Genomic DNA, 21090 nt, shown 5'->3' with positions numbered 1-21090 from the left:
TCTCCACTACCCGCGTGCAGCGCGAGCGGCGGCTGAACGGTGTCCAGCTTCACCCTCGGCGCCCCCGCGCCCTGGTGGCCTCCCGGCCGTGCGCACACGGGCCCCCCGGCGAGGGGACGCGCTTGGCTTGATTTGTCCAACTCTGGTGTATTCGCGGGGCTCCGGCCGCCCTCCCGGGTCTCCCTCCCGTGCCCCAGCCCAGTCTCGCTTCCCCGGAGCTCCGGAAGGGAAGGAGGCGTGTCCGGAGTAGGCGGGAGGGAGCTGTATAAAAGTGCTGGCGGTTGCCTAGCTCGGGCTTCACTCGCCGCCTCTCGCAGGGACCGGGAGCGCTGCGCGAAGCACGGGCAGTGGAGAGGGCGTTGCGCTCGGGCTACCCAATGCATGGACTATCTGCAGCCGCTGCTCATGCAATATGCTGGAGCTCCAGAACAGCTAAACGGAGTTGCCACACCGCTGCCTGGGCTGGATCACAGCGCTGCCTTTCCTTATGAAGAAGACACAAGTGAGTAGGGCGCGCCCGGGAGCTCGCCGGCTCTCCAAGAAAATCGCGCCTGGAGGCCGGCGCGTCCCGGCCCCAAGTGCCGGGGCGTTCGGGGCTGTGCCTGCCGGAAGAGCCTGGAGGGCGCTGGGGAGGCGGGCGTGGCGTGCGAGCCCCAGCCGCCCGGCCCGGGTGAGCCTGGGAGAGGAGGAGTGGGAGTGATGAGAGGGAGCCCGTGTCAAGTTTGGAGCTGCAGCCCTTAAGTTGGGAGCTGTCAGTCGGGACCCGCAATTCCTGTAAGATGGAAGGATCTGTTCTTTGGCCGGAGAGTTTAAGGGATTACTGAAAGGCATGTCTTTGCACCGGAGGCATTTTCCCGTGGATTTCGGGGACATTACACAAGAGCTCCCCACGCGCCACGCTCGCTCGCGCACCCAGATTTTTGTGCAGCCCCTGGGTGGGTACCTGGCTCGTGCGGACGCGGGTGCAGCCGCTGGAACTTAGCCAACCCAGAGTTCCTTCGTGGCCGCGTTCGGCTGGGCGGAGAACCTGCCCGGCCAGCCCCGGGAAACTTGACTCCCGCGGCGTCTGCTAGGTTTGCGGCTCTAGGCAAGAGAGCTCTAGAGGGGGTAATACCTCCACATTGCACCCACTTTCTTCCATTACAGAAGAGAAAAAGTTGTGTGTGTGTGTTTTAATGGGCACCTCTGATGGTAGTTATTGAGGTAATTCCCAGTGCTGCAAAATTGTGCATTATACAGAAGCACAGTGGTACAGCACCGTCCAGGGGTACAATTAGTTTTGTTTTTGTTGTTTTTTCTTGCAGCATATATCTGGATTGTCGTTTAGAAAGGGCCGCCACTGTACTCCCATGCACAGTTCTTTTTGCCACTGCAGGTCTTACCTCTACTTACTTCTCCCCTTAGGAATTTTTCTGTTATCTGCTGCGGGTTGGGTAAGGCTGCCCTTTCACCCCCCAGAGGTGCTGTCGGAGATTGCAATTCCTGAAGTGTGTCGAAGGGGTGGAAGTGGTGGGGAAAAGGTTTGTACAGATCTTCAGTTTAGAACGTGCTGAAAATGCTTTATTTCATGACATACTTAGTGTCATATTTTAAATAGGTGTCTAGACCTGGGAAGGGTACACATTCAGAGGGGAGTAGGAAGACTCGAGCCTATTGCACCCGTGTGGAAAAGGGCAGGAGGGAGGGACATGGCCTAGCAGAAAGGTTTGTGTAGTCTAGGGCAGCTGCCCAAGACCGAGGAGAGGAGCGGAGCGCAGGTTCCTCTCCTGCAAGCAGGTTAGTTTATAGGCAAAGCACCTGGGATCACCACAGTGGGCTGTTGAAATGCAAATGTTAAAGACTGGCAACAGAAGAGAAGTTTTAATGTAATTACTTGATTCGTACATGCTTTCTGCTTTGTGGAATAATAAGCACGGGCGGACGGGGAACCAATTCTTTGTTATAGTAGCATCTGCTCACGTGAATGGTAGTGGTGAGATGTGGGTGAAGAAACCTCTACCTTCTAGTTCAGGAAAAGAGCCTAAACCTTCCTATTTAAACAAGATCACTGGAGACAGATCAGGTTAATGACCAACAATCCAAAGGGGGGCGATGTACTATCAAGTCACTTTGAGAGTCAGTAGGATTGATGATCCTTGCACCCTTGCTTTGCAAAACAAATGTGAGCTCTGTAATCTCCTTTCTCACTTTGATTAAATGGCTGTGTAAATTGGATTACATGGGATAATTCCATTGAAAACTAGAAAGAGGTCAAACTAGCCTGAAACTCCTTGGTGTTAGTGACTCAGTACTACTGACCAGAGACACTGCAGACAGCTAAGTATTTTAGAAATGTGACCTACTCAGGCCAAGTAAAAGTGCAAGCCCTTTGGGCGAACTTGCTGCTGTTAAAGGACTGAAGGCAAAGGAGGGCAGTGCCCTTGGTGAATGAAGGCATTCATTGCTTGGGATCTACTGACCTTCAAGGTTTCCTTTAAAGATACTTCTAGCAATTCCACATTCTTGCCATTGAAAAAGGGGACCCTGGAAATAGCATGAAATCAATGAAATAATCAGTGGAAATGGGGGGGGGGTGCTTAGATCCTCATTCATATTGTTAAATTTTCTAATCCAAAAGTTACAAAGAAATTTCCGGTGCAACTCTGTATGGATGGAGAGTAGTATAAGGAAATCTGACATTAAGATGTAAGATTGTTCTACTGAATCTAATGTTATACTTGCCAGGGAGGAATATCTATTAACATTCAGTAGTTTAAATAATCATTTATAAAGATGGCGTCAATTCCAGAGTTCTGTTATAAAACAAACAGTTGTGTACCCTTCCATTACCCAAGATATAAAATGAGAATTTAATGATAATTTTAAAAATACACTTGAATTGTGCAGCTCTCCAAGAATCACAGGGACATCAGGCATTCTGGACTCTCAGTCAAGCTAAATAAATGTGGAAATTCACCAACGACCACTTGAGGTTTGATAAATGATTCTTTAATTTATTTAGCACGTGTGATGAACTTTTAGCATATGGGAAATAATTACACGGGCAGTAGTCATGAGGAGCAATTTTAACAATAAGTTTAGTCACAAGTCTACAGAAATGAAAGCATTTTGCATTTTTCAGATTTCTGAATGTATTTTATCCATATTGTGTGGTTTTATGTTTTCTGAAGGGAATTGTGTCTCTGGCTTAGAAAGAACATCTATTTCAATGTATAATCATTTCTTTTTCAGTGTAATACTCTGATAAACTGGTATATTAAATAACAATTGAACATCTTAATTTGCAAGACCAATTAGAAAAGTGCTATCAGTTTAAAAGGGCTGGCGCCATGTTTATTGATGTTGTACTTACATTTTAGTTTTGAGATGGTCTGTGAGAGTTTTCACGACTGCTGTCAGTTTTAGAAATATGAAGATAGGAAAAATTCATCTGGCAAACGGTGTAGAAAAGGCCATTTTGGGCACACATTAGTTCTCAGAAGAAGCAAATAGAATGCTTATTAGCTTTTGTTTTTCCAGAGAAAATCTCTCTTTTGTCTGTATGAAGTTTGTCATCTGGGTGATGATGCAAGTTTATAGAAAACTTTAACATTTATGAAAAGAGCATTTTTTAATTTTGTCCTTAAAATCACTCCATTTGGAATGTGTGCTTTGAACAATCCTAATTTTTGTAGCTTTTAATTGATAGATTCTGCCAAGACTTTAAAACTCAAGTGCTAAGTCGATTACATGTAACATAAAACAAGGAAAATAACCATATGGAAGTCTGAAGGCCTGAGCCAAACCAATTAAAATCGCCAAATTTTATTTATATCTAACTGCTGATTTGGAGATAGCAAATTATGAATCACATTTATTCTATAATGATAGGGTTATTGAAATCTTTCCATCACCATCAATAACATTAAAAAAAAATTCTCCCCAAATAGCTAGTCTGAAACTGGAGGTTTCTTGCATGGTCCGGCGAGCCCCACTGCATGTGCCCTTCCCCATCCATGTGTAGGGAACACCTGAGATATAGTGGAGAGATCTTAGGTTCTAGCTTTTCAAGACTTTGATTCTAATTCCTGTTTTACCACTGGGAAGACAAATGACTTTAGGCACATGGTTTAACTTCTTGGGATTTCCATTTTGCAATCTGTACAATGATTATAAAATAGTTATAAAGACCTGTAAGGATTAAATGAGATTTTATATATGTCTGTATCCCAGCACAGTGGCTCACTGTAGTTACAGCCTGAATGTATTATCCCTGAGAAGAGAATTGCCTGCCAACTAACTTAAAAGCCAGAAAAAAAAACTAGCTTTTGCAGGTAAATGATGCTTAACCATCAAAGCACAGAGACCAAATTTTCATAAATCTGGATCTCTGCATTCAGCCTTATAAACTGATACCTGTTTGTACTATCAAATCAGGAATGTGAAAAGAAAGGCTATCTGTGGCAGGAGAGATGATAAATGCTTTAAAGTTTTTCTTAAAAAGTGAAAATAAGAGAGTTAAAATTGAAAATTGGAATAGAAAATGGGAATATAATCACCATCTCCGATTCACTTCTGTATTTCCGTACTCTTGCTTTCTAAGTTCCCTTTGTCTGACTCTGAGGGTTTATTTTATTTCATTTTAGACTAAAGAGACTGGGTCAGTTTCCTGTCCTTGGTGTTCTTGAACTTGCTCTTCAGAGTGAGGACAAGCGTTCATGTCTGCAGGGTGTCTTTATGGTCTTTACCAGGCAACATGTGGTGACATTTTAATTTTTTTCATTATGCAAGTTTGGGAGATTTTTTTTTTTTTCTTTTCTCAGTTACCTTAATGTTCCCTTTCGTAAATTAGGGTAAGGCGTTTGGATATAAATCTGTCAGGAGTGATCTTTTATCTTTGTTTTCTAGTACATGAATCATAAGCAGCTGCAGGAGACTCTCTTTTTTGGTGTTAGTCACCTGTGTAGTCAGAACAATTTATAAAACAAATTGAAGGAACACCAGGATGCTTTTATAATCTGTTTTCAGGGTTATTTTGTTTAGACTTCGTCTCATAAAAACCATTGACTATAGCCTTACTGATTTATAGATGCAGTGAGGTGTTTTTGCCTTTTCGCTTAATTATGGGCATGCTAAAAATTGTTTACAGGGGCTGGGAGTTGGAGAGAATTGTCATTATCCCATCTCTACCTATTTCCTTCTGTCCAGAAAAATGGAGGTGATAGGGGGTGATTTTCTCATAATTAGGCCTCGTGGATCTTTTTCTAAAATTGCAGTGTGTGTCATCTAAAGGAAGACTGTCCGTTACGTAACTCTCTTTGTCTTTTGACTACATTTTACTGTTTTTTCTAGGCTGCCACGTTGACTTGGTTATTAGGGGATGGAGTTCATTTATTAGCGCAGGTACTATGTTGTATGACTTCGGGCAGGCATTTGAATCTCTCTTTCCTCCGCTGTAAAATGAGAGAGTAGGACTAGGTGATTTCTAAGTGCCTTCCAGTTCTAAAATTCTCTATGTCTAAGGTACTAGTAAAATAGATGTTTGAACCAGATGGCATTTTAGCTTCCTTTGGTTCTGAGATTCATGTAGTCATTGCTTTGGTGTGAATAGAAATTTTAACCATTGTTTTATGATAATAAAGCAGACAATGGGGAGAAATGAAGGAGATTTCAACTTAGACTGTTGTACTTTTAGCCTTTTCACCTGCTACTTGGTATTTCTCTATAACAAGAATGGTATTTGCACTTGCTATTTTGGCAATATCCATAGTTGAAGGGGCTCTTTACTTTCTCTCTTCCAATCTTTAAATCCTCTGAGTGAAGAAGAATCATAAGGCAAAGTCAGACAGCCAGAGGAGGTCATCTTACATAACTAATGAATGTCTGCCTCTCCATATTTGCTTATTGTTTCTACCCCTGCGGTCTCCAATAGCTGTGTGCGTGGAGTAGAAATGGAGAGAATTTGATCCTGTAGTGGAAAGAACTTTTGTGGAGGGAATCAGAGGTACGGACCCTGCACTTGGCTCTGGCTCCAGGGCCAGTCACTGGATCTTCGTAGTCTTGGGCAAGTCTTGGGCAAGTCACTGAGCCTCAGTAATATTGTGCCCTAGAGTTAACCCTGAGAAGAAGAGTGAAGGGGAGAGGTCTGCAGCTGGAGACACAGAGGCTGAAAAAGGAGGGAGCAGCCCTTCTGCCTCCGGGAAAGACGGTTTCTGTGGATGGCACGTTGCCGAGTCTCAGTCTCTCCTTGCCCTGACTTTTTGCGGGTCTGAACCCCCTCCTCCAGGCAAGAGACCACGGATTCCGCAGAAAATAGAGCTGTGACAATGATGATAATGCTCTTCTGCTCTAAGCACCAGCAAAATCTAGTGAACTTCCTGCTAAAACCATGTTCAGAATTGAGGCAATGATCCAGACACTTTAAAAAAGCAGCAGTAGCTATCTTTCATTTATCTGGATGAAGGAATTCAGCACTTGACTTTGCAGGTGTAGCTGTTGCCTTGGGGCTTGGAGTGCTGCTGATTAGAATGTAGTCTCTAAGGGGGCAGTTAGGGTGCCTTTTCTGTGTTCCTGGTGCACAGACAGCAGCTCAAAAATCTGACAGTGGCCTTGCAAAGAATGCCTTTGCTCTCTAGGGTGACCATGCAAAAGGGCGCACAAGACGAGAGAGCGAGAGCAAAGCCATCGTCAGTGCTCACTTGAACAAGTAAGCCCCAGCCTCCTTCACCTTTGCAGAAAGGGCATCCCCACTGTATAATGTACTCTGACTGCATACTGTGCCCCCACTGGAGACCAGGGAGGACAGAGCACAGCCTGAAGGGGGCCGTTGTTTGTCTTGCATACACATACTCTGTTGCCCTTTCAGGAGCAGAAGTTCATCTTTTGTTTAAAAGCCCTGTGGGTGCTTAGCACTTTTGCCTCTTTTTCCCCTTGACTTGAAATCTCTGAAGCCAAGGACCTTTCCATTTAAGTGCCTTTACTAAAGTCCAGGGCTGAATCACATCTCGTAATTGGCCTGTTTTTCTAAATGCCAGTGTTTGAGTGGTAGTAAACCAGGTCGCCTCTAAAAATTGCAGCTTAATAGTGGTTGTCTATTGTGAGGAACCCCGTTGTGCCGAGTTTTCCACTGTTTACTTGGGGTCCCTTTCGCAAAGCCTTCCTAGACAGCTGCCTTGTGAAAACACAGATTCCTTGATTTCCAAGAAGTGTTGCAAAGAAAGTAGGTTGTGTTTATAAAGGCCTTGCACCCTTCCTGGGATGCGTTGTCCACATGGATGGCTGTTAAAATTTACATTCACTGCAGAACTTTAGATGGGAGGAGGGAGGCAGGGTAGAGGTGCTTCATATAAAATGGTTTCTAATGTGATCTAGAAAACCCAAGGATTGCAAAACAAACCCCGGCAGTCACACATCGTTATTTCTGGTTCTGTGTTAAACCTACAGTTTGACACTTCTGAAATAGTCAACACGTTAGGGATTTCCATTTTTGATGACCGACTAAAACCTCTGTCATTACTTTAGTTTGGATCTCTGGCGATTTTAGAAAGCTGCTATCTTCAGCCGGCCCTACCCAGAGATCTCTGATGTGTTCTGTTAGGTGGAGAACTAACACAGGTCACTCTACTGTTTGTTAGAAAGATAAATTATCACAGTAAAGGAGCTGGGCTGGTGTTTTCTGCTTCCAGGTGGTGCAAAGGGGTTGCTAAAATGCAGGGATAATAAAGTAGTTAGAAAACGTTCATGAAGAATCAAAAGGAGGATATTAGTATAATGTTTTTAGTACTGGATGAAATTAATTCTATGTAGAAAAGCATCCAACGACAAAATAGGGTTTATATAATCCTTCCATTGTTACGCAACAAATTGTAACAGTTTTGTTTTTTCTAATTCTTAACCCCTGCCCAGGAAAATACTTTAAAAGTTTAGGACACGTTTGTTTATAATGTACTATGGCCATAATGGTACTCTACATCTTAACAGTACTAGAAAATAGTGGACCATAAAAAATAGTTCCCCGTTTGAAATTTGGATCTTTCTTATTCTTAAACAATTCCATAGACTTTTATCGATTTGACCATTTATTGTTTGCATTTCTGTATAAATGTCACACATAAATGATTCAGCTTGAAGGAATGAAATTTACTACAGTCTGTGTCAAGCATTTGACATTTAAATGTGTATCCATTTTAAATACTTTCATGATTGTTTTGTAAAATCAAATCACCCTGATAATAAGATCGTGCCAAAATGGCACTTAATAGAAAACAGTTCCAAGATGAATTCAAAGAACTTTTCTTCTGGGAGGTAGGTACTGTTTTTTTAAACCCCAATTCACAGAAGAGGAAAAGGTCTTTAACTTGCCAACTCCAGGTGTTTTATGGTCATGATTAACACCCAAAGAGATTTAGCTGGCACTACCACAGAGTATTAGTGCGGCCTATTTAGAAACTCAAAGATACATGTTCTGCTTATAGGAACATTAAATCAAAAGCAAACACAATTCAGATATTAAAAACAGTTGCCTGTAATAGTTGGCAACAAAAATTTTGTGATTCCAGTTACCTAGCAGAGTGGCTCATACTAGAGGTTCAGTGAACACAGATGGAATGTTGTTGAATAAATAAATGCCTGATTTCAGGTTGTTAAGTGCCAATAACCTTTTTTAGAAGCCTTTTTCTTTTTTTTTTTTTAAACAGAAGGCAAATTTTAACTACTATCCTGGCTCTGTTATACACAGATGTGTCTGGTTGATGATTAGAAAGGCTACTTTGTTCCCCATTTACAGTATTAATTTTCAGTGAATGTGCACTATTATTTACTAAGTGAAACTGGTGGGCATGTGAGAATACAGAAAACATTGGACTGAATCAAATGTAGTAGTGGTTCAGCCGCTTACTAGCAGTGTGCCTTTCAGTAAGTGTTTCTCTCTGAACTTCTCCTTCCCAATCTTTAAAATGGGTGCAGAAATAACTATCTACTGGTAGTACTGATGTCATGATTACGTGAGATAGGCTGTGTAAGGGCACAGGGACTTGCTTTTAGTAAATAATAAGTTCCTTCTCTGCAAGAAGAGCGAATCATGGAACCTTTCAGCAAATCCACATGCTGTAAGACATAAATTCATTGTTCACAGTTCCTGCCTTTGGCTATAGGGCTTGCATGAATAAATGAATTAAAATAATAGAGCTTAATACCTTAACTGCCTTATTTATACACAATCTACCTTCTTTAACACTCTCAAGCACTCTTAGCAAACTAAACAAAATTTTCCTCCAATTTTACCCCCTTTATCATTCCCCCCTTTCTATGAAAGGCAACAGTTATACAAAATAGGCCAAAAGACAAGCTGCTTAAGAAGAGAAAGGATAGGGGACTTCCCCGGCAGTCCAGTGGCTAAGACTACGCACTTCCAATGCACAGGGCATGGGTTTGATCCCTGGTCCGGGAACTAAGATCCCACATGCCACGGGGCATGGCCAAAAAAAAAAAAATAAGAGAAAGAATGAAGTAATAAGACTAGTTAATATGTTAATATCCGTTGATTACTCGCAATAGATGAGGCGCCAGGCCACAAACTGCACAAGAATATCTCATTTGATTCTAGCAAAAAAAAAAAAAAAAAAAAAATGTTATGAAGCAGATATTATTATTGATATCATTTTTTTTTTTAACAAATAAGGAAACTAAAGTTCAGAGAGATTAAGAACACTTGCCCAAGATTAAAAGGGAAAAAATTTGCAAGTAAGTGGAAGAGCTTGGATTTGGAGCCAAGCCTGTGTAATTCTAAAAACTAGATTCCATTGAACCACGTCAATGGAATGAACCCATATTTAAATATACATATACATACAATCTGTAAGACTCAAGCCTTTTTTTGTTTGTTTAAATTTATTTATTTATTTATTTATGGCTGCGTTGGGTCTTCGTTTCTGTGCGAGGGCTTTCTCCAGTTGCAAGCGGGGGCCACTTTTTTTTTTTTTTAAATTAGAAATTCAAGAATTACAACATTGAATTTTTTTTTTTTTAATTTATATTTTTAGCTGTGTTGGGTCTTCGCCTCTGTGCAAGGGCTTTCTCCAGTTGCAAGCGGGGGCCACTCTTTTTTTTTTTTTTTAAATTAGAGAGAAATTCAAGAATTACAACATTGAATTTTTTTTTTTTTAATTTATTTTTTTAGCTGTGTTGGATCTTCGCCTCTGTGTGAGGGCCCCCTCCAGCTGCAGCGAGCGAGGGCCACTCTTCATCGCGGTGCGCGGGCCTGTCACTATCGCGGCCTCTCTTGTTGCGGAGCACAGGCTCCAGATGCGCAGGCTCAGCAGTTGTGGCTCACGGGCCCAGTTGCTCCGCGGCATGTGGGATCTTCCCAGACCAGGGCTCGAACCCGTGTCCCCTGCATTGGCAGGCAGACTCTCAACCACTGCGCCACCAGGGAAGCCCCCTTAAGCCTGTTTTTTAAAAAAATTTGCATGTGAAGATGATGGTTTTTTAATCCTATAAGGGGAAGGCTGACAGCAGGCAAAGCAGGGCTCCCGGGGAGAGTGAGGGGTTGCTTCTGATTGAGCTCCTCAGTACCAGCCAGGAGGGTAAATGGCTGTGCAGAGCAGCAGCACTCCCACAAGTCAGGGAGCCAGGGCGTGGTCCCCAGCCTCTCCCACCTCCGTCTCCTTAGCCATCGAATGCCTGCCTCAGCTGACCTGTTGTGTGGGAGGTCCTTGTAAACTGGAAAAATGCCATTTTAATTTATGGAATTAAGAATTACTGCCGAAACCTTGGTGTCTTTCAAAATAAAATGGTACTTTTCTTGGCAGAGGGGAGGTTTTTAAATATTTGAAAATTGTGTTGCAAAATAACTTCTTGGGGGAGAAAAGATGCTTTGGGGATTACTTTAATCAGTTTGCTCTATTTTCATGCTGTTTCCAAACACAATTTTATTTTATTTTATTTTTTAATTTACTTATTTATTTATTTATTTTTGGGTGTGTTGGGTCTTCGTTTCTGTGCGAGGGCTTTCTCTAGTTGTGGCAAGAGGGGGCCACTCTTCATCGCGGTGCGCGGACCTCTTGTTGCGGAGCACAGGCTCCAGACGCGCAGGCTCAGTAGTTGTGGCTCACGGGCCCATTTGCTCCGCGGCATGTGGGATCTTCCCAGACCAGGGCTCGAACCCGTGTCCCGTGCATTGGCAGGCAGATTCCCAACCACTGCGCCACCAGGGAAGCCCCAAACACAATTTTAAGTGGCGGTGATCATTTTTAGAAAACTACTTAATAATGTCTTTATGCTTATGTCTGTTTGTTAAAGCTACCAACCATTAAAGTTGTGACCTTTGCTTTGTAATTCCTTGTCAGTCCAACTGCATGAATAGTAAAAATTCATTTTCTGCATTGATGTTACTATTTTTTGAAACAATCGACTGTTGGAGCACCCTTAGCGGCAGCATCGCCATGTAATTTATCAGTTTAGCGGAAATGAAGTTGTTCGCTAAAAGGTCCTGGAATCATTTGAACACAGGTGAAGGAAACAACAGAACAGAGATGTGATGAACCAAATAGACTGCAGTTAGATGACCCACTTTGGTTGGCTAATCCTCAGAGCCTCAGTTTCCCCATCTGCCAAAGATGGAGAGCAGGAGTACATTTCTCAAAGGTGGTTGTGAAGATTAAATGAAATAATCCACAAAAAGCCCTTAGTCCAGTGCCAGGCACCTAGGAAATCCTAATAGCATTAAACAAATGGTAAGCTTATCAACAGTGGTGACTCCTTTCTTAAGAAAGTGACTTTAATTACAAAGTCTCCATTGTCAGAATGAAAGGGAAAGTTCAAGCAATTTATCCAAATACCTCAGGCTTGGAATTCACTTTAGTCCTGAATAATTGTTTTCATTCCCTACTTTAACCAAAAACTGAAAAAGAGCTAAATGTGTATAATTATAATCGCAAGATATTTTACCTAGAGCGAAGTTACTTCTTTCTATCCTGTGCCCAAGGTCACAGAGCTAATACGTGGTGGAGCTGGCTTATGAACCAGGCGGTCTGGAACTAGAGCCTACATTCCTAAACTCTGTGCTATACTTGGAATTGGGGGGACAGAACATGAGTCCTTCCCATGAATTGGTGAGTGATCTACTTTTCCCTATCTGGGAGGAGAAGTCATTTTCTGCATCAACAGAAATATAACCACTTGTCAAGAGGGAAAGGAAAGAGCATGGCTTTTGTGTCAAAAGCACCAAGGTTTTACGTCTGGCTCTAGCTTGCCAAGGGATCTTAAGCAAATTATTTAACTTTGCTTAACCTTCTCTTAAACTGAATTTCCTCTTCTGTAAAATGGAATAATAATACTTTGTAGCTTTTTAACCTGGAAATAGGATGTTGCATACCTGCTTGGTGATTGTCACTCACAGAATTGTACTATTATAGAAAAGTACTTTTCAGACTCAACACGTTTTCCTGCTATACTATTAAGAACTAAGTTGTGTTTGTACAAATGTTTGACTCATTGGCCTCATGCAGACACTCAAAGGAGCATGGACTTTGGAGTTAGAACGAGGCTTAAGTCCTTAGCTCTGTTATTCACCAAGACCCACGTGCATGTTGTTTACTTTCTTTCTCAATATCCTCGTATGTATAATGGGGTGGTAAGGATAATATTACATGGTTGGAAGAATACAAAGATTAAATGAGATAATATATAGAAATTGGCTGACCCAGCACTGATGTTCAATAAGTAGTATCTCTAATCTTTAGGGACTGGATTCTACCAGCTAACAGATCAGTATGGCTCAGTGTGCTCTGTCTGTTTGCTCCACTTGTGTGACGGCTATAATTTATTTAAACCTGTTGTCACTGAAAAGCAGAGAGAGGTTATGGGTGATTATGGGAAATTGGATTGTGTGACCGTGAACTGAGATTAGTAAGGGTCTGGATCTGGGTCAGCATCCCCCTTTGTGACCAAGAATGCTGATACACGTCTTGGCTACGTCCCCAGTTATTGTGTGTGTTGTTCCATTCAGAGGCCTATGGTTATACTTATTATTCTAAGCCTTGAGTAATGAAAAATTCAAACTTTCTAAACACATGAAAGCTTTGAGTTTATTAATGTCTTCCAAAATGAGCCTCACACTACTTTATATAGTATGTATTAATAGCTTTGGAGATGCATAGATCTGGAGTCGCCTCTTCAAATTGGATGACTTTGAATCATGTAATTCTTCTAACATTCTGATTTTCTCATTTCTAAAATGACATTTATAATAGTGTTTAACTTCTCACGTGGTTTTGAGGATTAAATGAGCCAGTACATGACAAGGGCTATTTCATGCCAGGTACCCAGAAAACCTAGGTAAATGCTAGCTGCTTTCAAGAAAAATTCATTTTTGCATTCAAAGTTGGTTGTGTTTTTTTTTTTTTTTTTGCTGTTGTTGTTTTTGTTTTTTTTTTTCTTTGCATGTGTTGAATTTAGTAAAGGTGTAGGATCAACAGTTTGGGAATGTTTGCATTATGAATTCAGGTTTTATTTTCTTGTGGGTGATGGTATTTAGAGTTTAAGGGCTTGATTGTCCAGGTTAATCTTCAAGTAAGTTTTGTATCCATCAAGACAGACGTTACTTTTATCAGTCCATTACTTCAGGTAAACAAGCATTCCATTCTTATACAGAACATTAAACTGTTATGTTCCTTTTGATGGACTTGTTCAAAGCGCTTGTGAAAGACAGAAAACAGCTCCTGTTTTCTGACATTGTATAATCTGAACGCTCTTTCTAGAGGTTTCTTGACTGAATCTTTGACTATCACTACCTCAAAAATTAAGTTATCAACCCAGACAAGTGTGAAGTAACTTTGGGTTCAGTTTAGAGTAGGATCTAACACAACAATTTGAGCCAAGACTCAAGTGAAACCAAAAAGCAAAACTCTCTTTTAAATGTTGAAAAAGGACAAAGTCTATTCTTTTAAGGCCCAAAGGAGAATGGGACAGAATCATTGGTTTTTATAAGTCACTTAGGAGAGCTGGATTATAAAGGGACTTAGTTTTGCATCTTTCCTTGAAAATGTGTGTCCTGGCACTTGGGCGGGGGGAGGGGGGCAAGGCAGGAAAGTCAGAACAAGCACTTTCTGACTGTATAGGAGATCCACATCCTAAATTCAACTATGTGGTGTTGATATGGGGTTCATCCCTCCGAGGGCATCCATTTTGTTATCCAACAAAATGGAGAGTGAATTCTGTAATTTTAAAGATTCTCTCTAATGCACACAATCTAGATTATTAATGGAAGTCTGACCATGTGACTACCCTGGTTAAAATCCTCCATTGACTTTACATTGCCTGCAGGATAAAGTCCAAACCCTCAACACACTGTACAAGATTCTCTGTGATTGGCTGTTGCTTATCTCTACTGCTCCCTGAGTGGTAAATTTCATGCTGGCATCACTTAACAAAGTACAGTGAAATAGTGACATATTGCACACTGCATTTGGTCCTGAAAGCCCTGATAGCCCCTCTTCATCGTCCAGCTGGTCTAGCTGAGATGGTTCCTCCTCTCGGAAGTCCTCCCTGAAGTCTGTTTGCCCTTCTTCCCTGCCCCCACTTTCCTTGTGTTTAGTGATCTTACCCCGTGCTTCTGTAGCATTAAAAAAAAATCATATATTGAAAACAATACAATGAAATTATCTTCTTACTTAGCTGTCTACCTGGCTAAATCGCCTCATGTTGGTATCCCCAGCTAGTGGTACAACACCAAAATCTTAGTAAAGGTTTTTGGAACCAAACTATGAGTTAATGAATCACGTCAGATGTATCTTTGACTGAATCTTTGACTGTAGCATTCTAAGCATGGATCTGAGTACTTACAGTTTTATGCCTGCTGACCTTAATTGACACACGGGTTGGCACCAAGGAGGGTGATTTGGAAGGTAGGAGGAACATTACTATCACGCATTGATGTCATACATAGGAAACGCATATAACTGTGCATGCAGTACCACCTGGCACAAACATTCGTTGTTCAAACATAATTCTGTTTGGAGAGAGAAGTGGGCCATTTGGGGTTGTAGAAGAGGGTAGAGACCATGGATTACAAAAAGAGGAAGGTGGGGCAAGTTGCTGGCCATTTTTAAGGAAATAACACAGTAGGTTGAATAGCAGGCACCAGATGGTGCTTGCTAATTCAAGATTATAGAGGGTGTAAGAGCCAGAAAGGATTTTAGTACATAATACTGCTGCTGCTGATGATGAAGAAAATGATGATTCTGATGCTCATTCCATGTGCCAGGTCCTGAGCTAAGTATGTTACATACTTTTATCTCCCCTGATTCTCTCCACCTATGAGGGTGGTTATATCATCCTTCCATTTACAGAAGAGGAATGTGGGCTTAGGAAGGTTGTGCAAGTCGCTCAGCATCTTACAACTAGTTAGTCTTAAACCCAGTCTGTTTGCTTAGTATTAGTATTGCTGACATCTTCTCTTTTTGCCTAGGTAAGATGTTTTTCTTGATACATAATAATGAATAAGACTGTTATAAATAGAGTAAATGAATTCTTCTTTCCAGCTCACCCACTTTCAAGAAGCTTCCTTTCATATTTTCTTTCCACGGTTTGTGTTGGTTAATGGTTAGCCAGTGCAATAGACAAGGAAAGGATGTTGTGTAGTTTTAGATTCTGATGTGTATAATCTCTAGCAAGAAATTGATGAAAGAAATATGAGACAATAGACAATATGAGAAATTTAGATGGTTCATTTTAAATGATATTTGTGGATTTAAGACTGATGTGATTAAGGAATTTAGCAAAAGCGATGTTTCATTACTCAAGATCAAAGACGTATTTAAGTGTGGAGGAAGAAAGTTGGAGAAGGATTTAATAAGAAGTGATGTTTTCAGATTTCATCTGTGATTAGAAGTCACCATCTTAGTGACCCAAGGCAATGATACAACTGCTTTACAATTCAGTGCTCTAAAGTTAACATTTTTTAGATTTGTGTACTTTAAAACATTCACAAAACTATTGGGTTGGCCAAAAAGTTCGTTTGGGTGTTTTCATAACATCTTACAGAAAAACCCAAATGAACTTTTTGGCCAACCCAATATTTTGATGCCAAGTTTTCAAAAATTCTAAAGTTGTTAAAGTTATGCAACCTTACAGCATGGCCTATTTTACCTTTTCTTTTTTTCTGTTTTTTAAATCAGGTAAGCTGCTTGTTTTTGTGTGTAAACTGAAAGGTTATCATTTCTGAAACCCATAAAACTTTTTCAAGTTTTGGATAATAATCACATTACAAGTAGTGAAATCTACCTCCTGTCTCAATTTACAAACAAAATCTCCAAAAAGGACCATAAATGAGAAGAGGAGATGACACACAAAAATTAAACAATGAAGTGGATGTGCAAAATGGCTTGTGCAGATTTGGCACTTGAATCATATAGCAGCTGAAGCATATCTTTTAAATTTCATTTAGCTGGATACACGGCCCTGTCTTCATTTCCTGAGATTCCCATTCTCTCCTATATGGTGAGAGAATCTCTTTGCTTTCCAAGCAGTCTTCCTGTTTACATGTATTCCTCCAGCCACTTTTGATTCCACAGCAAAGCAGCTGCTTTGAAAAAAGCCCAAAGGATAATCTTGCAATGGATACTCACTCATCTTCTTTCCTGACCCAAGGAGAAAGTTCCTTTTTATTTTCCCCTAGCATTATTTAGAGTTAGGACTTGAGGGTTTAAAGTACATTTTCCATATTCTTCTTCTGTTTTATTAAACAAGGAAGCTTAATTGATAATCTTCCCAGGTCATCTTTGAGGAAGAATTTCAGAACACAAAATAGTTGACATTTACTTTGAAGATTGTTAACTCAGAACCTTTTAAAAAATAGTAATAATAAACTGTGTGATGCCACTACTCACATCCTGATACATTGTAAAAAGTCTTCTCCTTTCTTATTTCTGTCCTACATCTTCCTTTCTCTGCTGAATTTGGAGTCTCTTCCTACATAGTGATATTATGGAGAATGCTCAGCACAATTCCATGATGTCATGGTGAAAAATCGGAATAAAAGAGTTTGCCACTTAATCATGCTTATTAGCATGAAAATGCAATAATAAAGCCTATTTTGGAGGAGGGGTGGTGAGGGGGAGTGTCATTTGAGTCCACTCCTGAGTAGTCTGGCATGCAACTTTCTGCTTCTTGCAAACAAGTCTTGTCAGAGGGGAACAGTGATATTATGCCTGTGTTACTCTGAAGCAAAGGTAGTTGATTTTATTCTTTAGTCAAACTAGGAATGGGTCTGGATGACGTAAAAAAAAAATAATTTAGTTCTGTGAGTGTGAGCTTTTTTTTTTTTTCTTTTGCCTTCTCTGGTAGGGATGACAGATAAGAGTCATCCAGTGCTTTGAGAAGAGATAAGATTAGCACTTAAAAGCTTAACCTATGTCATCACTTCTGAACACGCCTGCTCCCAAATGAAATCATATTCCTTGCATGTGTTTACCAGTGCAGAATCACCATGAATAATTTTTTATGCATGGCTGCTGTAGAAATTTTGATGGATTGCAGCTCATTGGGAGAGAGGAAGAAATTTATAGATGCATCTTATACTGAATTCTAAATAAAATTGTAGACCTCTCAAAGACTTCCACTGAACTTACTGTAGGAAAGTGTCTGCATTCCAGGTCTGTGGGGGTTTTTTTTTGTTTTTCTGTTTTGTTTTGTTTTGTTTTGCCCCCGTTGAGTCAGTAAAGGAAAGTAACTACACATGATACTCATCTAGTTCCTTTAGAAAGGGAATCTGGGGATTTTACAGGCGGGTCTGCACTTTGGGTTATTATCACATTTTGGCCACATCTGCCAGTGAAGGCATTTTCCACTGGTTGTTCATTAAAAATAGTTTATTTAGCATTTACTACAAGCAGATCACTGTGCTAGAGGCTAAAGCTACAGCAGTGAGCAAAACACATTATTCCTGCTCTTCATGGGGCTTACAGTCTATCCCTGGTTTTATATCCTAATTTTCCATTTTCATGGGGCTAGAGAAGTATTTAAAGGTGCAAAGAAAAAGTTTAAAAGTTCAAACTGAGAAGCATTTAGCTAATGTCACATTTTGGATAATTAAGAGAATGTTGCAACATTACTCACCCTTGTTATCATTACGGTTTAGCAGTTATTGGACCCAAGAATAGGAAGGAGGACAGTGGTTTATGCCCAATGGATGAGCAAAACTCTTCTGTTTATCCTTCATTCATTCATTCAACAAATATTTATGAAAGGCTTGTCTGTACTCAGCACTGCTCTACCCACTCTGGACAAAACAGTGAGGGATGGAAAGTACTTGCCTTATGGGACTCAAACTCCAGCAGGAGACAGGTAACAAGCACAGCTGGTGGGTAATGTTGCAATTCCATTGTGTGATAGGGCCACCATCTGCTAAGGAGTGAATCACACACTGTCCTGACTTCATCTGTGCCCCATTTCACATACCTGAATTTATTCTCTATTCAGACAGTTTAGAGAGTGCTACCACAATGGTCTGTACCATATGAAAGATAATTTGATGGTAGGAGTATTTGAGCAGTTCAAGGTGCTAGAGATAAGAATGATGAACAAGAATAGTATAATTCTCGTCCTCACCCCATTTGCACACTTGTCAGAAGGAACAGGTGATGAGAGTAAACGAATTGGGTTATCATCAGTTTCTTATTTCTGATGAAAAGTGCTTCGGTGGAAATAAAATTGATCTGAGAGTGCTGGAGCTGCTTAAGGCAGGTCACCTGAGAAGGTTTCTCCTAGAAGGTGATATCTGAACTGAAGCCTGAATGATCAGAACGACTTGCCTCTTTCAGAGCCCAGGAGGGAGAAAGCTTGTAATAGTAAGTGCAAAGGGCTTAAGGCAGGAATACATTCCCGGTGTTTCAGGAACAGAAAGGAGGCCAGTGTAGCTGGAGTATGGTGTGGGAAGAGGGCATGGTGAGAATGATCATGGAGGTGGGCAAGTCTGCGTTAAATAGGGCCTTGTATACCTTGAGCAGGAGTTTGTATTTTATCGTAAATGTGATGGAAAAGCATTCAGAGGCTGTAAGCAGGTGGCGATGTTTTGCATTCCCTGAAGACCACAATCTTGTGAGTAGCAAGCATGAAAGCAAAGAAGGCTATTTAGAGGGTCCTTGCAGTCTTCCAGGCAGGAGTAGGGAAGCTCGGCACAAGCTGTAGTGGTACAAGATGAGATGGAGGGAAGTGAATGTTTCAGGATGTATTTTGCTGGTAGAACTAATAGCACTTGAGAGAGTGGATATGGAGCTAGGGGAATGGGAAGGATCAAGGATGGTGCTCAGAGTTGTGGCTTGAACCACCAGGCTTCAATTTTGGAAATGACATTACTGGGGATGCTTGTTCCAGGTGTGGTTGAAAAGACAGCAGTGATACTAACCATCATGGACATTTATGAGGGTGAGCTGGCTGTCAGATACTATATACCAAGTGTGTATATACCTTTGTGCGAAGTTTGTGAAGTAAGTTCTTTTATTAGGCCCATAATACAGGTGAGGAAGCTGAAGCCCAGAAAGATGAAATAACTTTCCAAAGGCCACAAGGTTAGTCAGTGGCAGAGTAGAGATTAAAGCTAGGGCAGCCTGATTCTAGAATCACCGCCTCCCAGCCCCCCACTCTATACCGTTCTCTGTGCTTGAGTAAACACACTTTGTTTTCTTAAGCCATCTTGGATTATTACTGAAGCTAAAGTTGACTTTTGAAACTCTACTATTCGGGTTAACATTCACCCATTGCCCAAACAATTCAGTCTCACTTTTGCTCCAGGTAGAGATGGGCCTGCCCGCTTTGGGAGAGCTGATCCCAAATCCAAGCCCAAGGGTCAGTTTCACAACCTCTTTTTATCACCTTGCTGTGCTGATCTTTAATCTATGGGGGAAGCAGAACATAAATGGGATTGTGACATCCACTGTTAGCATAGCTTTTAATTTAAAAGTCAACATTTAAAAAATTAGTAGTAGTGATAAAATAATAACTACAGGCCTACCTTGTTTTATTGCGCTTCACTTTATTGTGCTTCCCAGATATTACAGTTTTGTGGGTTTTTTTTTTTTTTTTTTTTTTTTTACAAATTGAAGGTTGGTGGCAACCCTGCCTGGACCAAGTCTATCAGCGCCACTTTTCCACCAGCATTTGCTCACTTTGTGTCTCTGTATCACAAATTTTCACAGTATTTCAAACTTTTTCATTATTATAATATGGTGATTTGTGATCAGTGATGTTTGATGTGACTACTATGACTTGCTGAAGCTCAGATGATGGTCAGCATTTTTCAACAATAAAGTATTTTCTAATTAAGATATGTACATTGTTTAAGTTGTAATGCTATTGCACACTTAATAGATGATGGCATTAGTGTAAATACAACTTCTATACGCAATGGGAAACCAAAAAATGAGTGTGACTTGCTTGCTTTATTGCAATAGTCTCTTTATTGTGGTGGTCTAGAACTGAACCCTCAGTATCTCCGAGGTATACCAGTATAGCATTAACAGTCATGTCATGGTCTACTATAACATTGTCTTATTTATTAATCTTTTCAAAACTCCAAAGAAATGTTATCACCATGAGAAAACCGAGGCTCAGAGAGGTTCCATAATTTGTTGAAGGTTGCAGCATGTAAGTGACAGAATCAGGATTTGAATCTACATCTTACTTTGCTGATGTTCTTCTTCTCTAAACATCATCTCATCTCTTTCATAAGCAATGAACCTGCAGTTGAAGTGTATTGTTATCAGAGGAACATGTCCTGAGCACATCAAAGGCAGATGCTTTGCTGGGCTTCAGGTGGTAGAATTGCATTAACATTCTCATGGATTGTCAATCAAAAACTGCCTTTTTAGGACTTCCCCAGTGGCGTAGTGGTTAAGAATCCACCTGCCAATGCAGGGGACATGGGTTTGAGCCCTGGTCCAGGGAGACCCCACAGGCTGCAGAGCAACTAAGCCCGTGCACCACAACTACTGAGCCTGCGCTCTAGAGCCCGCGAGCCACAACTACTGAAGCCCACACACCTAGAGCCCGTGCTCCGCAACAAGAGAAGCCACCGCAATGAGAAGCCCACGTACCACAGTGAAGAGTAGCCCCCGC

The 21090-nt window shown here is 41.0% G+C and overlaps 1 protein-coding gene and 1 long non-coding RNA gene across 4 annotated transcripts in view; one reads left to right on the top strand and one right to left on the bottom strand.

Annotated features, from left to right (window-relative positions):
- The first annotated feature begins 267 nt into the window (after positions 1 to 267).
- Positions 268 to 21090, top strand: part of KITLG (KIT ligand) — a 92083-nt gene continuing 71260 nt past the window's right edge. The window contains exon 1 of one of the 3 annotated variants that reach the window (XM_082351848.1): positions 268 to 502. In XM_082351848.1, the coding sequence (XP_082207974.1) occupies positions 488 to 502 (15 nt within the window). In that variant the 5' untranslated portion in view covers positions 268 to 487. The remainder of the gene's footprint in view (positions 503 to 21090) is intronic. The other 2 variants (XM_082351849.1, XM_082351847.1) reach the window with 2 other exon arrangements.
- LOC309609848 overlaps positions 8411 to 21090 on the bottom strand; it is a 298578-nt gene continuing 285898 nt past the window's right edge. Inside the window, exon 5 of the long non-coding RNA XR_014233616.1 lies at positions 8411 to 20712. This is a non-coding gene — a long non-coding RNA (uncharacterized lncRNA). The remainder of the gene's footprint in view (positions 20713 to 21090) is intronic.

This window comes from Balaenoptera borealis (genome assembly GCF_965194805.1).
Source record: "Balaenoptera borealis genome assembly, chromosome: 13".
In the NCBI taxonomy this organism is placed as follows: domain Eukaryota; kingdom Metazoa; phylum Chordata; class Mammalia; order Artiodactyla; family Balaenopteridae; genus Balaenoptera; species Balaenoptera borealis.
Note: the sequence above shows the minus strand (reverse complement) of the source record. Positions and strands in the feature narration are given on the sequence as shown.